Source organism: Crotalus tigris, unplaced genomic scaffold (assembly GCF_016545835.1).
Source record: "Crotalus tigris isolate CLP2741 ecotype Arizona unplaced genomic scaffold, ASM1654583v1 scf7180000024401.5802323, whole genome shotgun sequence".
NCBI classification, from domain to species: Eukaryota; Metazoa; Chordata; class Lepidosauria; order Squamata; family Viperidae; genus Crotalus; species Crotalus tigris.
The window spans coordinates 3,897,708-3,913,033 of record NW_024100569.1 but is presented as its reverse complement, the minus strand read 5'-3'; the positions used below and the strand labels follow the sequence as shown (position 1 = coordinate 3,913,033).

The 15,326-nt window shown below is 36.0% G+C and overlaps 1 protein-coding gene across 1 annotated transcript in view; it reads right to left on the bottom strand.

Annotated features, from left to right (window-relative positions):
- The window catches only part of CFAP47 (cilia and flagella associated protein 47), a 184,418-nt gene that overhangs the window by 18,706 nt on the left and 150,386 nt on the right, over positions 1–15,326 (bottom strand). Inside the window, exons 53-55 of the mRNA XM_039329589.1 lie at positions 10,161–10,320; positions 9,290–9,387; positions 3,756–3,923 (exon numbers count right to left, since the gene is read on the bottom strand). Of these exons, the coding sequence (XP_039185523.1) occupies positions 3,756–3,923; positions 9,290–9,387; positions 10,161–10,320 (426 nt within the window). The remainder of the gene's footprint in view (positions 1–3,755; positions 3,924–9,289; positions 9,388–10,160; positions 10,321–15,326) is intronic.

Below are 15,326 nucleotides of genomic sequence, written 5' to 3'. Positions count from 1 at the left end.
ACTAATTATGTACTAAAGTAGTACATTCACAGTAGGATACCACTGAAGACTTATAATTATTACACCGTATAAAATGTCATCATGCAGAGATTCTAACATAAAAATAAACTGAATAGGAGAGAGGAAGAATGACATCATTTGAAACCTACCACACAGACAAAAATTATATTGCTAAGCAGATGTTTCCTTCAGCAATCAAATCATTCTATTGTGCAAACACAATGGTTATTGAAAATCATGGTGTTCAGATGTCAAGGTCTGAACTATAAGTTATAATTGTAGTATATATTCCATTTCCATGCATTTTTTTAAAAAAACAGTTAGTTTTGTTTCTCCCATATATACTCACCATCTCCTGTCATTCACTGTTTATTTTTGTTGAAATCTCTATTTTATAAACTATATTATGTCTCTGCCAAATGCATTATTGAATATATTAATCATGAATAACTATTTTAAATAATGAATAATATATCAGTATATTAATGTCAGTAGATTAGCACTAGCATCAAACCACTTATTATATAATGCATTGATAGAAAAATAATGTAGCTTTATGCAGTATATTAGCATGAATGGATGTACATGAAAGATGTTGGATGTGAGACAGATCAAAAAGCTTGAGAAGATTTCAGCTCCTGCACCATGCAGAAAAGTATTAGAATAGAGAGTATGAAGATATAAAGATGGTTCAATAAAAAGTATTTCTTTTGTGAAATGAAAGAAGCAATGCATTCTAGTGAAACATTATCAGGAGGAATGCAAAAAAAGAAACCACCAAGGTGGGTCAGGACAGGCTTTCATGGATTTGTAAATCTTGTTGGAAGTTATAAAATTTACGAGAATGCTTGTTCTTGGGAACCAACCCTACTATGTGGGTAATTCTACAAATGTGGAAACTAATCAGATTTTAAGCTCGATGTATATCGGTGAGAATGACTGATTGAAATTTGTAAGCCTGTATTTATATTTATACACATAAATCTCTGGATAAAAAAAATAAGCAGCACCAAAGGAGACTTGTAGTCTTTAGTAGTCTGGTTGGCATAATCTAGGATGGAGTACTAAAAGTAATTCAGAAAATTCAGAAAATAATTGGGGGAAAAATTGAAAAAATTTAAACATTAACATAAAATTTAAACATTAAGAAATAAAGATTATGCAAGCACAAGCAATAGAACATAGTCAAACTAGAGTCTTGGACTTTAAGAGAGCGAATTTCAATAAACTTAGAGATACCATTGGAAGGATTCCATGGATGAGAATCTCAAGGGAAAAACAACTCAAGAAGCTTGGGAAATTTTGAAAAGTGAGATTATAAAAGCCCAGGCTAGCACAATACCAACAAAGAAAAAAAATAACAGCTCTCAGAAGAAACCAGCATGACTGCATAAAGAACTTTCTGATAAATTGAAAGACTAATAGGATAAGTGTAAAAAGTAGAAAGAGGGACACATAACTAAGGCACAATATCAGCAAATAGCCCAAGCCTGCAAAGATGAAGTGAGGAAACCTAAGGCTCAAAATGAATAAGGCTCGCAATAAAAGTCAAAAATAACAAAAAAGCTTCTTTCAACATGAAAAAAAAACAAGAAAAAAATTAAGGATATGATTGGTCCATTAGTGGGAGAAAGTGGCAAGAAGGTGACAAGCAACAGGGAGAAAGCAGAATTACTTAACTTGTTTTTTGCATCTTTCTTTACACAAAGGAAAAGAAGAGTTCAACCTATCAAAAACAGTACCATAAAAAACAGATTAGAAATCCAAGTTAAGATAGGCAAGAAAATGGTAAGTGAGCACCTGTCCACCCTAGACGAGTTCAAATCACCAGGACCAGATGGATTACACCCCAAGGTTCTCAGGGAACTGGCAGATGTGATTTCAGAACCACTGAAATATATCTTTCAAAGATTCTGGAGCATTGGGGAACTGTCAGAGGACTGGAAAAGAGCTGATGTAGTTCCCATCTTCAAAAAAGAAAAAAAATGGATCCAGGAAACTACAGACCTATCAGCCTGACCTCAATACCTAGGAAGATTCTGGAAAAGATAATCAAGCAACGAATCAGCAAACACCTAGAGGTAAACAAAGTCATTAGCAAAAGCCAACATGGGTTTGTCAAAACTGACCATGCCAGACAAATCTTATTACATTCTTTGACCCAGGTAACAAAATTAGTGGATCAGAGGAATGCTGTAGATATAATTTACTTGGACTGCAGTAAGGTATTTGATAAAGTAGACCACAACCTACTACTTGATAAGATAGAAAAGTGTGGGTTAGATAGCATCACCACCAGATGTATTCGTAGCTGGCTGACCAGCCATAATCAGTGTGTGATCCTCAATGGAACTGCATCTACATGGAGGGAAGTGTGTAGTGGGATGCCCCAGGGCTCTGTTCTGGGCCCAATGCTCTTCAACGTCTCCATCAATGATTTGGATGTGGGGATAGATGGGGAACTCATCAAATTTGCAGATGACACCAAGCTGGCAGGAATAACCAACACTCCAGAAGATAGGCTTAAGATACAGAAGGATCTTGACAGACTTGAACATTGGGCACTATCTAACAAAGTGAAATTCAATGGTGAAAAAGTAAGGTTCTACATTTAGGCAAGAAAAACCAAATGCATAGGTACAGTATAGGTGTAACTTGCTCAATAGTATTAACTGTGTGAGGGATCTCAGAGTACTAGTGGACAATCACTTAAATATGAACCAACAGTGTGCTGCAGCTGCCAAAAAATCCAACACAGTGCTAGGCTGCATTAATGGAGGGATAGAATCAAGATCACATGAAGTGTTAATACCACTTTACAATGACTTGGTAAGGCTACACTTGGAATACTGCATCCAGTTTTGGTCACTACGATGTAAAACAGATGTTGAGACTCTAGAAAGAGTACAGAGAAGAGCAACAAAGATGATTAGGGGACTGGAGGCTAAAACATATAAAGAAAGGTTGCTGGAATTGGGTATGTCTAGTTTAATGAAGAGAAGGACTAGGGGTGACATGATAACACTAATAATAGCACTAATCACTAATATCTGGTAGCCAGATTGTTGCAACCCCAAAAAGAAATAGATGTACACATGACCAACTTACAAGGTGCCATGATATAACTAATGCAGCAACTGGGATAAAATTTGCCTCAACCAACAAAAGGCAAGCATACTTACTTTACTCTTGTTATTGTTAATTTGGATTCCAGACAAAAGGTGGAACTTTCTGTTCTTGCAAATTCTGGGGCAACTGCTAATTTCATAGTCATAGAAATGGTATAGAAGCTAAAGTTGCTAATCCCTATAAAGCACAATGATTCCTAAAATTATCTATGGTAGCCAGTGGTATTAGGCTCATGGCAAGTTTAGCTTTGAGTAAGGTAGTGGTGATCTGTAACAACTGTAGTCAACAACAAAGCAAGAGAATCAGTTGCCACAATCCAAGTCTAAGCATTCAAAACAAGGTTGTGTTGTACAGGGAGTAAAGACTGTTGGAATTAATATCAGATTTCCCTTCTTGCAATTAAAATGGAGTTAATCCAAGTAGCAAGAATCAAGAAGCTTGGATTAATATTAGAAAAAAGGAATGAATGGAATGAATCAACTTTTATGTGGAATCTTTGAATTCTGTTGCAACCTCATCAACATTCAAAACGTGTTCTTAAATATATACTGTATAGTTTTAAGACAGCTATAAAATTATCTGTACTTATTGCCTTACCCAGTAATTTTTTAAAATGTTTTCCTTACCGTCAGTAACTTGAACTTCATCATGAATTGGGGATGATTTGCTCTGAGAAAAGGTTAACATTGCAGTATTTTGGGGTATTTGTGAAGCAGTTGCCCCAGGAACCACACCAGTTAATAGCACTTCTATGTTTTCCTCCAATCTACTGCGGGCACGGCAGCATACAAGAGCTAGGAAAAAATGTGTGACATATTTTTTAGTTTTCATAACTTTATCCGAGAGTATATTATACATGAAGAGCCATTGAAATGTAATAGATTTGTTACAAAAACAGTCGGCATCTTAATTTGAAGGATATGTCTCTCATACTTACTTGAGTATCACAGCACTATCACAATACAGGACAGTGATGGCAAACTTATGGCACACATGCCAGAGGTGGCACTCAGAGCCCTCTCTGTGGGCATGCCTGCTGCTGCCATCAGCATCTTGCACAGCTTGAAGTAGAGGTGTTAGAGCATGCCCCTATGCACTCACTGGCCTCTGTGTGCGGGGGCCGATGGGGTCAGACAGCAGCCACCCCTGTCTCAACTTGCCTTGCCCTGCAGCAATGGTACCCCCGCCCTATCCCCTGCCTCACCCTGCAGGAAAAGCCTCCTGCCCACCACCCCACCCACCAGAGACCCTCTGGATCTCCCCCAATCCTGCCCAGCCCCCACAGGCAACCCCCACAAGCAACATCAAAGTGGTCACGCCCACCCCGGCCATACCCACCCAGTCTGCCATGACTATCGCAGCCACACCCATCCAGTGAGCCATGCTCCCCGCTGCCCCGGCGAGGGCACCACAATGCTAATGTGGCCCTGGCACTTTGCGATAAATAAGTGGGTTTTGGGTTGCGGTTTGGGCACTCGGTCTCTAAAAGCTTCGCCATCACTGATATAGGACCTTTATAACAATATTGACATAGACCAAAATAACTTTTAATTCATTCATGAATCTTGGCCTTCTTTCATCTTAGTCTGAAGCTACAAACTGCTTTTCAGTTCCTGCCTATTAGTATGTAGAGATATTGTCTATACAAGATACATGGTCATACACATTGGGCTATTTAGTGCAGATTTTAATCCAAGCAAGTGACTCTCAGGTATAGTTCAGGGGGCATCTGAATCTCCTATTATCCAATAAGGATTTAGAGCTCCAATAAGCTGTGAAACACCTATTTAATTAAAAAGCAAGAAGATATAGAAGAAAGGCCTGATCCCAATGTAATCAGCTGCATATAGAGTGAATATAGAAATTGAAAAGGCTTCCGCTTTGCATACACTCAAAACAGCTCCTTCTGCAAATCCCACTATGAATCAGATGCATTTAAAAGAGGTACAACTTAACACATTTTATGCCAGAACAATAGAGGGAACAAGAAAAAAATGAACAAGAAAACCGAATAATACTATCCAGACCCTAGATGAGCAGAGATATTGCTTTGAAGAGAAGAATTCTCCCCTTATCCTGAGGTTGATCTTGATGACTCATAGTACTGATTTATGCTTTATTAGTCCAAACTTCCTTCCATATACAGAATATTCATTGAACAAATATATTGGGTGAATATCTCAGACTATGTTAGGCTTCCCCCCAGACTGATACTGCAATTAGAAGGCTTATAGATAGAGATTCAAAAACATTAGCTCTTGAAAAGATGGCTTTAGTAGAGATACTGGAAAAGCTGGTAGTATGAAGAAAATCACCTTTGTGAAAATCCAATACAGATCTAAGATGTAATCTTATGTCTCTTTCTCCTGTCTATATAGTGATGGTACGGTGAGCTGCCCTGACTGAGACTGACTTACTATCTGGTTCCAAGTGGAGGATTTTTATTTATTCATTTATTTTCCACATGTCTTTTGATGAAAACATCTACAAAGAAATTGTTGTTCTGTGTATTAGAGATACTATGTGTGCTAAGGCACAAGGACTAGAGTCATTGGAATAAAGCAGGTATGAAGTTGGAGAGAGGATCCCTTTAGGAAGAACCTGTAGCTGAGGACACAGGAGGAACAAGCAGAACAAGACAGGGAGTTCAGAGAAGCAATTGGGCTCATAAAAAATTGAACTTAGAAAAAATGGACCAAAATTCAGTGAAGGAAGATATGACAAGAGGCTCATGAAAAGAGTTATTCTTCTTTCCCTCCTCCTCTCGCAATAGTAAAATTAACACTTATTTGAATAATGAAATGAGACAGTGAATAGACTGTAATATGTTTTGTATATAAATGTATGTTAATATAGTAGTCTGTGAAAATAAAGTCAGTGTACACTAGAAATAAACCCAAATTATTTTCTTAGCACTTTAAAAATAAACAATATTTTAGTTTTTAGAATTATACTGTTTCTTTCTCTGTATGTGTACTTATGTAGAAAGTTCTTGTTCCTTTCCCACACCAACAATGATATAGTTGTCCAAGACCCATCTGTTTCTAACTAAGAATAGTAATTCTCTATATTGTTACTGCAGTAGACTAGCTTGGTCAGGCCCTAGCTTCTGATCTTGCCCTCTGGAATAGCACTCCACCAGAAATTGAGACTGTGTTTTATTCCCAAGTCTGAAGTCCTGGGTATGTGACTGAGTCTGTGTCCTAGTTACACTGATTGTGTTGGTTGGTTTTTGTTTTGGCCACTGTATATGTTATTTATTGTTTTGTTATGATACTTGTATCTTGTTTTTACTCATTTAGTCTTCTGAGAGTCATGCATTTGAGAGAAAGTGATTGGTCAAATAAAGAAACAAATAAGCAAAGAAATAAATCTAGCATTCACATCCTCCCTCTATTCCCATTTTCATCTACATAGTGCAGGCCACAAAGTGACCACTGGCATATGTGATTACAAGGAATGGTTTAATAAACTTGACATCCAGCTTTATAGAGAAAGTTGTAGGGGGGAAGAACTACAGTAGAATGCCAGAGAGTTGTCCAGAGGAATGGTGAAGGGAACTTCCTAGCAATGGCAGCCAGCAATGTTTGTGGGAAGATTTGGCAAGATTCAGTTGTTCTCTGGGAGTTTGTTCTCTTGCTTGGAATTCCTAGAGAAAGCAGGAGCCTCCAGAATGGGGGGGGGGAGGATATAGAAGTGTTAGGAACAGGCAGTAATAGCTCAATTAGGTATGAAATAGTGACAGTCAAGCAGAAGAATGAAATCATTATTATAAGCGAACTTAACTACAGTATAAGCAAATGATCAGGATGGTTGTCATGCTGGTACCGGTAGTCCTCATGTAACGACAACAATTAGGACCAGAAATTCCATTACTAAGTGAAGTAATTGTAAAACACAGCATCACATGAGCACATTGCTTAGGGATGGCAATTCCAGTTGCCATTATTAAGCAAGGACCATGTGAGTCTTTGAGGATGAAACTCACATGATCGTGACTTATGACTTCTTGCTGGTTTCCCCATTGACTGCATGTGGGAAATCAGCAGGGAACATTGGAAATTGCTATTATGTGATTGCAGCTCACTGCAATGTCATAATCATGAGCTGTATACCAAGTGACTATGTTGCAATGGCCAGAACTCCGAGGTCTGATTGTAAGTACCATTTGTTTAGTGCTGTGATAATTTTGAACAATCACTGAATGAATAGACTATCTGTGGTTAAACCAGCAATGAGAGCATTGTTTCAATGAGGCATTCATCTAAGTTTTACTATCAGATTGCAATTAATGGTGAGAGGAAAAATGATATTTAACATTTAAGACTCTTTTTAAAAAAATTAGAAATGGGTCATGAATTGACAACCTCTATTAAAGTTCAGATGATTAGGGATGCCTCGATGTCAAAAAACACAGTGAATAACCAGATGGACTATCTCAGAAATTGAGGAAAGGCTAAAAATATTATTCTCCCAATATGTCAAATATGTCTATGTGCAAAATTGCTTAGCCAGAAAAGTTTTTCTTCTGCTGCAGTGGTTTTGCAAATTGAACCTGGGAGAGTAAAATATTTAGGTCACCAGACAGGTAGGAAAGAACCATAAGGAACAAAGAGGTTAGGTTTGCATGATAGATAATCAGCCTGTTCATTTCCATATTCCTGTGGTTACTTCCAATTAATTTTGGAAGTATTTCTGAGCCTTCTGAGACTGGGACTCTCATATCCTGAAGAGCCAGTTCTTTAAGATTTGCATCTATAGTCAAACATTAATGTTTTCTCTGAATTCATTAATTAAATGAGCTTATCCTATATTTCATCATATAGGTCCTCTTTAAATTGGTCAACTATGAATAAGCACACCCTGATCCAACAACTGAAAATTAGTCACATACTGTGTATTCAACTTGTAAATGTCACATCTTATTACCCATGTAGCAGAGATATCAAAGAAAGCTTTTAGCCTTGCTATGAAGTTAGCATGCATATCTAGATGGTTCTGTTGCAGAAAAGCATCATATTGCAGATCTTCTGATCAAAATACTATCATAAATTTTATATGAGACCTGTCAATAGAACTTTAATGTGAAATTTCACCTTTTGCTTCTGCCCTTGCATGATCTAATTATCATAGGCTGCCAGAATTTTGAATTCTTCCTTTTTGCCTTACAACTTTCTGTAACAGCTGTATTCAATAGCAAAAAAAGTTTTAGTTGTTTAATTAGCATAAAGTCAATCATAAAATTGATTTTTTTAAAAAAGTGAGCTGCCCCTCCAATTCGAATCTTAAAATTAAAATGGGAGGTAATACCAATAGTCTTAATAAGCAATTAATGACCACTCTACAGCATATCAAACAATACCTTCAGTATTCTTAGTTCAGCTTTTTCATACTAAGATAGAATTCAGTTGACACTCTAAGGTTATAAGATGGCAGCCATGATCCAAGATAGTGTTGGCTATGCTTCAAGTCTCTGATTACATTAAATCTAGTATATTAAAATCTCCAGTCACTGTTATGCATGGGAGATTCTGAATGCATAACTGTGGCTTGGCAAATTATAAATTCTCAGATTTTCATATTATGCATAAATTATTCTTCAGATGGTATTTAAATTCAAAATAGAGAATAAATAACTTCCTCTATCTACTTGCTAGCTTTCATGAGCCTCTATCCTTGTATATTGTTATTTCACCTACTTTAAATGGGAGAAAGAGAAGTAGTTTCTCTTCTCTAACCTGCTATTTTTTCTTTTTTTGAAACAGTAAATGCCAAACAGAGGGGAAAGTGTGTTCTGCTATTCTCTTCCTTTCTCCATAAACTGGTGTAGAACAAACTGATGAAAAAGTAGTAGATGTGATGATAGTTGGAGAGAATTCAATCTGTATGGAATTACTTTGTCAATCCTGAGCTATCTTCCAGTTTTCCAGGAAATAGCAGTTTGTCAAGCCCTATTACATACCAAATGGGATATGCATTTCTTTACTATACCACAAGAAGAAGGAACTAATTGATTATAATAGCAATAGTAATTTACTTGGTCATTTGAATGTTTGTGCTAATTTCACTTTATCTACTATTCCATTTATTTTAGCTTGGATTATAGTTGGAGAATGTTCATTTTACTTTACCCAATTTTAATGTAATTGCTCATAGATACCTGGAGCTAATTCACTGGGTGGAGCTTCAGAAATTCCATAAATTGGGTAGATCCAACGGAGTCCTTTAAGTTTTTCATCCTCTATTATTACAGATTGGCTGAGAAATATAAGCAACTTAAATATTAACATTATCACTTTAAAAAAAACTAGTCAATCATTACTTCATGACCTTATCTATCCATTTAAAACTTGTCTGAAATTTCTTGTATCAATAATATATCTGATACAAAGTCTAGTTTAAAAATGTACTTCTTAGAAAATTATGCCATGTACTAGGGCTGATGCCATTTCATAATATATGCCTTCCACCAAGCAATTAAAGTGGCTTTGGTACAAAAACTTAATGTAACATCAAAACAGAAAGGAAATAACAACACATGCATTGATGATATACCTCATTATAGCCTCTTTTACAGCTACCAATATTACATTATTTATAACAGAGATATTGACTCCCCCAGTTAATCATTAGATTTAATTTGCTTTGCTTTAATCAGCAAAGATGGCAATTTGGCTCATCTTATATAATCATCATTCCATTGAGTTTAGTGGCTGAAAAGTATCCATCCCCTCTTGGGTAGCTAACAAATCTTATGAAAGAGTTGTCCAAGAGTTGTAACCAAAGATGGCTTTGTTATACTTATACAGTCTAATAATTTCAGGCAGTACAGAATTATCTAAAGTTTTATAGTATGAAACTCTTAAGATGTCCTATACTTGTTCAAATTTAACAAGTGTGAAATATTCTATATTTATTAAATAATTATTTAATTATATAAATTATTAAATAAATTTATCAACTAAATTCACATAATGATTTCAAATTTAAATCAATATTTGTTATGGATATCTAATGATTAAAATACTTACCTGTTTACTGCTTCCATTAATTCAAATGTGTCATCATAAGTCCAGTTTTCTTCATGTATCTTCTTAACTTCAATAACAAGAAACGTTTCATAGAGTTTCATAGAAAGAGGGGCAAATAATACAGGAATATCAAGCTTGCTTTTTTGAGGTAAAATTATTCCTAAAAAGCAGAAAATTAAATAGTATAAATAATTGGCTTGTCTACTAATTTACTCTTAATTATATATTTTAAAAATATGCAGTATAAAAGGAAACACAATTATTTATAAAGAACCCCTTTCCACTAAAAAAAAATCCATTGTCATATATAAACAACATTGAAACCATTATTTCTCAGAAACAGGTAACCAGTTTACCACAAGTGTTTGATATCTAAATAGTGGTGTTTATCTAATCTACACTTTTGCTTCTTTAATTTAATGAGATTATTCCTCTCTCTCTTAGGTTAATTTAGACAAAATATATTGCTGTCTCTATTTCTAATGGACCTTTAGTCTTCCAAAGGATTTACCACTCTGACTTGGTGAAATGATCCCTGGCTCTAGGACCTTGAGACCAATTCAGGCAGAAAAATAAGCTACCCCAAGGGTTACTCTTAAAGCTGGATGGAGACAGGGAAGCTAAGAATATTCCACAAATAGCAATAAGGGGAACACGAACTTTTGTGAAAGCCAAATGACTCTAGGAGAAATAACTTTATAATCAAACATTAAAAGATACTGGTAAATCATTTGAATATTGTTGCCAACAGGACAAGCCTAAAACATTTGTTTAAGTTTGTATGCTAGATGATGAGATCTACACTTCAGAAAACACTCCTCTAATTATGTGAGCATAAATGTTGAATTTTCATGAATAGATATGTTACAGGTTATGAGTTGGCTAGACCAAAAGCACAAAATGCTGGTCCTTGCTTCAGTCAGTATGGGAAAAAGTTATTTTTAAAGGAACTACAGTACAGGAAAACATGTCTTGACACAGAGGGGGAAAGCTCTTTAAATAGTGTGTTTTAGGAATAAGTAAATTTGGATGAACTCATATTATATAATACCCTTGGTATGGGAACAAAAAAAAAAGACCTGAGTTCAACTATTATTAGTTTTTAAAAGTGTGCTAAATATATGTTTGACTAAAACTTAATAAATGACAAGATCATATGTATTAGAATTAATATCTAATAGGTAGGTAGGTAATATACAAGGTACAGAAATTACTTCCTCAACAATTTGCAAGAAATGCTAAATGCAACATCAAGAAAGAATGTAAAACTACTATAATGTGATCAGAGTGCAAAAAATAGAAGAAATGGCGGAATCTGGAATAACAGATTGATTTGGATTGGATAAATACAATCATATACGAGATATATAATAAAGAGTTTTCTGAAAAAAAAAACATACATTACTAATACCCGATTTGATATGGAAAAGATGGACTCAGCAATATAACAGCAAGCTATATTATAGTTCAGCATATTACATTTATGTGTTCATAAATGAAATATGTAAAGAGTAAAAGATCTAAGTAACAAACAGAGCATACAATCATGATAGTTTATTTTAAAATATAAGATAACCACCAAAAAAATTTAGACTTAAACTAAAATACTTAAGAGTGATCATAGAAGAAATCTAGTAAAGACAAAAGCGGAAGACAGAAAACTATACTGAAATCCTTTACAAGCAGATTATAGAAAGACAAAAACATTAGCAGAGAAAATATGTTCAGATTCTATTCCACTAGATCAGGGGTGTCAAACTGCCGGCCCATGGGCCGATTGCATCATGCGGAGACAATGCAAAAAAAGTTGCAATACGTCAAGACATGTCACGTGATACAGTGAGTTTGACACCCATGCACTAGATACTAGGATATGATAGGCAATAGTTTCAAATAGGATATATGCCATAATGTGAAATAGAAAGTCTACAAACTCCTGTTAAATGCCAGATTTTTGAGATGTAAAAAAAAATCAGACTAACTCACGTCAGAATTTTTTCCATATTTATTATAACATATAAGCTGTACAATTCAACTGAAAAACAAACTGAAATCTTTCAGGGGAAAAATAACAGTAAAAAACTTACAATAACATAATTGCATAAGTGTGAACACCCTAAAATTAATATTTTGTTGAAGCACATTTGATTTTATGATAGCCTTCAGTCTTTTGGTGTAGGAGCCTACAGCATGGCATATTTTGCCCTGGGAATCTTGGGAATCTTTGCCCACTCTTCTTTGCAAAAGCACTGTCAGATAGCAACGGTATCTCCGGTGCACAGCCATCTTCAGGTCACCCCACAGATTTTCAATTGGATCCAAGTCCAGACTCTGGCTGGTCCAATCCAAAACTTTGATCTTTTCCTGGCAAAGCTATTCTTTTATTGATTTGGAGCTAAGCTTTGAGTCATTGTGACACTGAAAGATAAAATTCCTCTTCAACCTTAGCATTTTAGCAGAGACCTGCCCCAAAGCATAATGCTGCCACCATGCTTCACCATGGGCATGGTGTATTTTTTGGTAAGGTGCAGTGTTGTTTTTGCATCAAACATACTTTCTGTCATTATGGCCAAAAAGTTCAACTTTGGACTTATCAGACCATAACATATTCTCCCACATGCTTCTGTCAGACTTGATGTAGGTTTTTGCAAAATGTAGCTGGGCTTGGATTCTATCTTGCCATGCTACCCTACAGCCCAGACAAATGAAGAATATGGGAGATTGTGTGGTAGTACACAAACAATGATTGCCAGACATTCCTGCAGTTGCTGTAGGTCTCTTGGTAACTGTTTGGACTAGGTTTTTTTTCTGCTTTTTCATCAATTGTGGAGAGAAATTCAGTTTTTGGTAATGTCACTATTGTGCCATATTTTCTCCATTTGTTGATGACTATCTTCATTTTATTTGATAGTATATCCAATACTTTGGGAATTTTCTAAAATCAGAAAGGGAGATTAAATACTTAAACCTGAGATAAGAAGGTAATAGCATTTTGTAGAGAAGTGCTCATTATGAAAGTAAAAACAAAATGAAAATCTGGTCTATTGTGATCTAGTAAGAAGACAAAGGTAAAGCCAACCACTATTCACTACAGTTGACAGTGAAGAAGTGAATAGTAAAGAGATTTATTCTGATGAAAGATAAAGTTATTTATATATCAAATAAGTTAAGAATAGTTACAGAAAATAGTTAAAGCATTTACATGCTTCAACTAATGAGATTGCACATGGTTTTTATTGTGAATTATAAGAATCAATCAGGACTACTGTGGATAGCAAGAAGAATCTTAGTAATCTTTTAAGACATTGGTCAGCAAGGAAAAACTCACATACTTTTGGTATGTGATCAGACTGGATGATGGCCTAAAAAAAATATGCTTGGCAAAGGTGAAGAAAGTAAAGAGGGGAAAGAAATACCATATGAGGTGGATGGATAAGATCAAAATTATTACTGGAATGTACTTGGAAGAGTTACTGAATCAATTGAGATAGGAGCATCAGCCCAAGTAGTAACCGAGGGGGGGGGGAATTACCATTGTGCTTCATTATGGTTCATCATGGTGCTTTAGATGTTATGATTCCAGCTAATGAAACATTTCAAAGAACTTCCAGGCATTATTTTTCTAAAAGTCTTTTATTGTTACAAAACGCCAGCACAGTCACCACGGAGGGATGCTAGGATCTAAGTTCTCTTCCTCTGAGCAGTTAAATTATCAGCATGTTCCCTCCCTAAATTAGCCGTCATATCTCACATTATCCAATTAGTGTGAAGGTCAAATGTTTTCTTCTTCTTTCTTCCCGGGCTTTACCCCCAACCCCCCTTCTGCTCTGTATTAACCCCATAATTACCAGACAATTCTACATATTGTCAAAAGCAAGAATATACAATATTTGCAGCATTGACATTAGATACCAAAGATGACATTAGAGACATTCTAACAGCAATAAGGTTAAACACCTTCATATGGTGGTCATTTTGCAAGCAGCTTGCAAGATGACCACCATATGAAATGTTGGAGAACACTCTCTTTGGTTTTCATAGGGTTAAAATAAATAAATATAAACAATGCATAACTTTTTTTGCATTGCCTGACTTCAAATAATTTTGGGTTGTTTTGCAAAAAAAAAAAAAAAACCTAAAACTATACAACTATCAAAAAATGTGATAGTAAAATAAGGTAACCCAGAAAGCAAACAGGGTAAAATCCAACTGTTATTCTCTTAGAATACCAATTATACTCAAGTTCCAAAGAATATTAGCATTTTACACTCATTAGAATGTCCTTATTTACTGTATCCATTACATTTCCCATGATTGCAAGAAAATTTCCTGCAGTCTCCAATTGATTATATCCCACAGTCCTGACCTTTTCAGTGTATTCTTATTCCAAATGTCATCACAATCATGTGAAAACGAATGAATTTTAAGTATTTTCAGCATAATAAAAACATTAAATTTGTTTCCATCTTTTGATCAATAAAAGATGTTATTTAATTGCATATACCTTTATGTGATTTGTTATGGCAGCCTTTTCCAATCTACTGACCTCAAGTAAGTTGGACTGCAACTCTTAAGGTATTAAGCCCACCTGTATGAACTGTTTGTGCATGACAGACTTTATACTCCAACAAATCTGTAGTGGGGAGGGGGACAGAATGCCAAGTTAGGAGAAGCATTCTTATACTGTACAAGCTTATATAGGGGATCACAACAGATGTCCTTTCCTTGATGTAGGCCAGGGGTGTCAAACTCAATTTCACTGAGGGCCGCACCAGCATTGCGGTTGCCCTCGGGTATGTGTGTGTGTGTGTAGCCAGAGTGGGTGCAGCCTACTGGGTGGGCGTGGATGGAGTGGGTATGGCCTACTGGGTGGGCATGGCCAGTTCTACATTGTTCGCGTCAAGGGTGCCTGAGGAGGCCTGGGCAAGAGTGGGATAGATCTGAGGGTCTCTGGCAGAAGGGGGTGGGACCGGGACAAGTGCCAAGGCATGGTCCACTGGGGCAAGTGCCAAGGCATGGTCTATCGGGGCAAGTGCCAAGATGGCCACCACAAAATTGTACATTGGCTCCCGGTTGGCCTGGGCCAGGGCCAAGGCAGCGGGGCTGTTCCCTCACTATTTTCAGGATGGCTTCGTGGGCCACATGAAACCACTTTGCGGGCCTCAT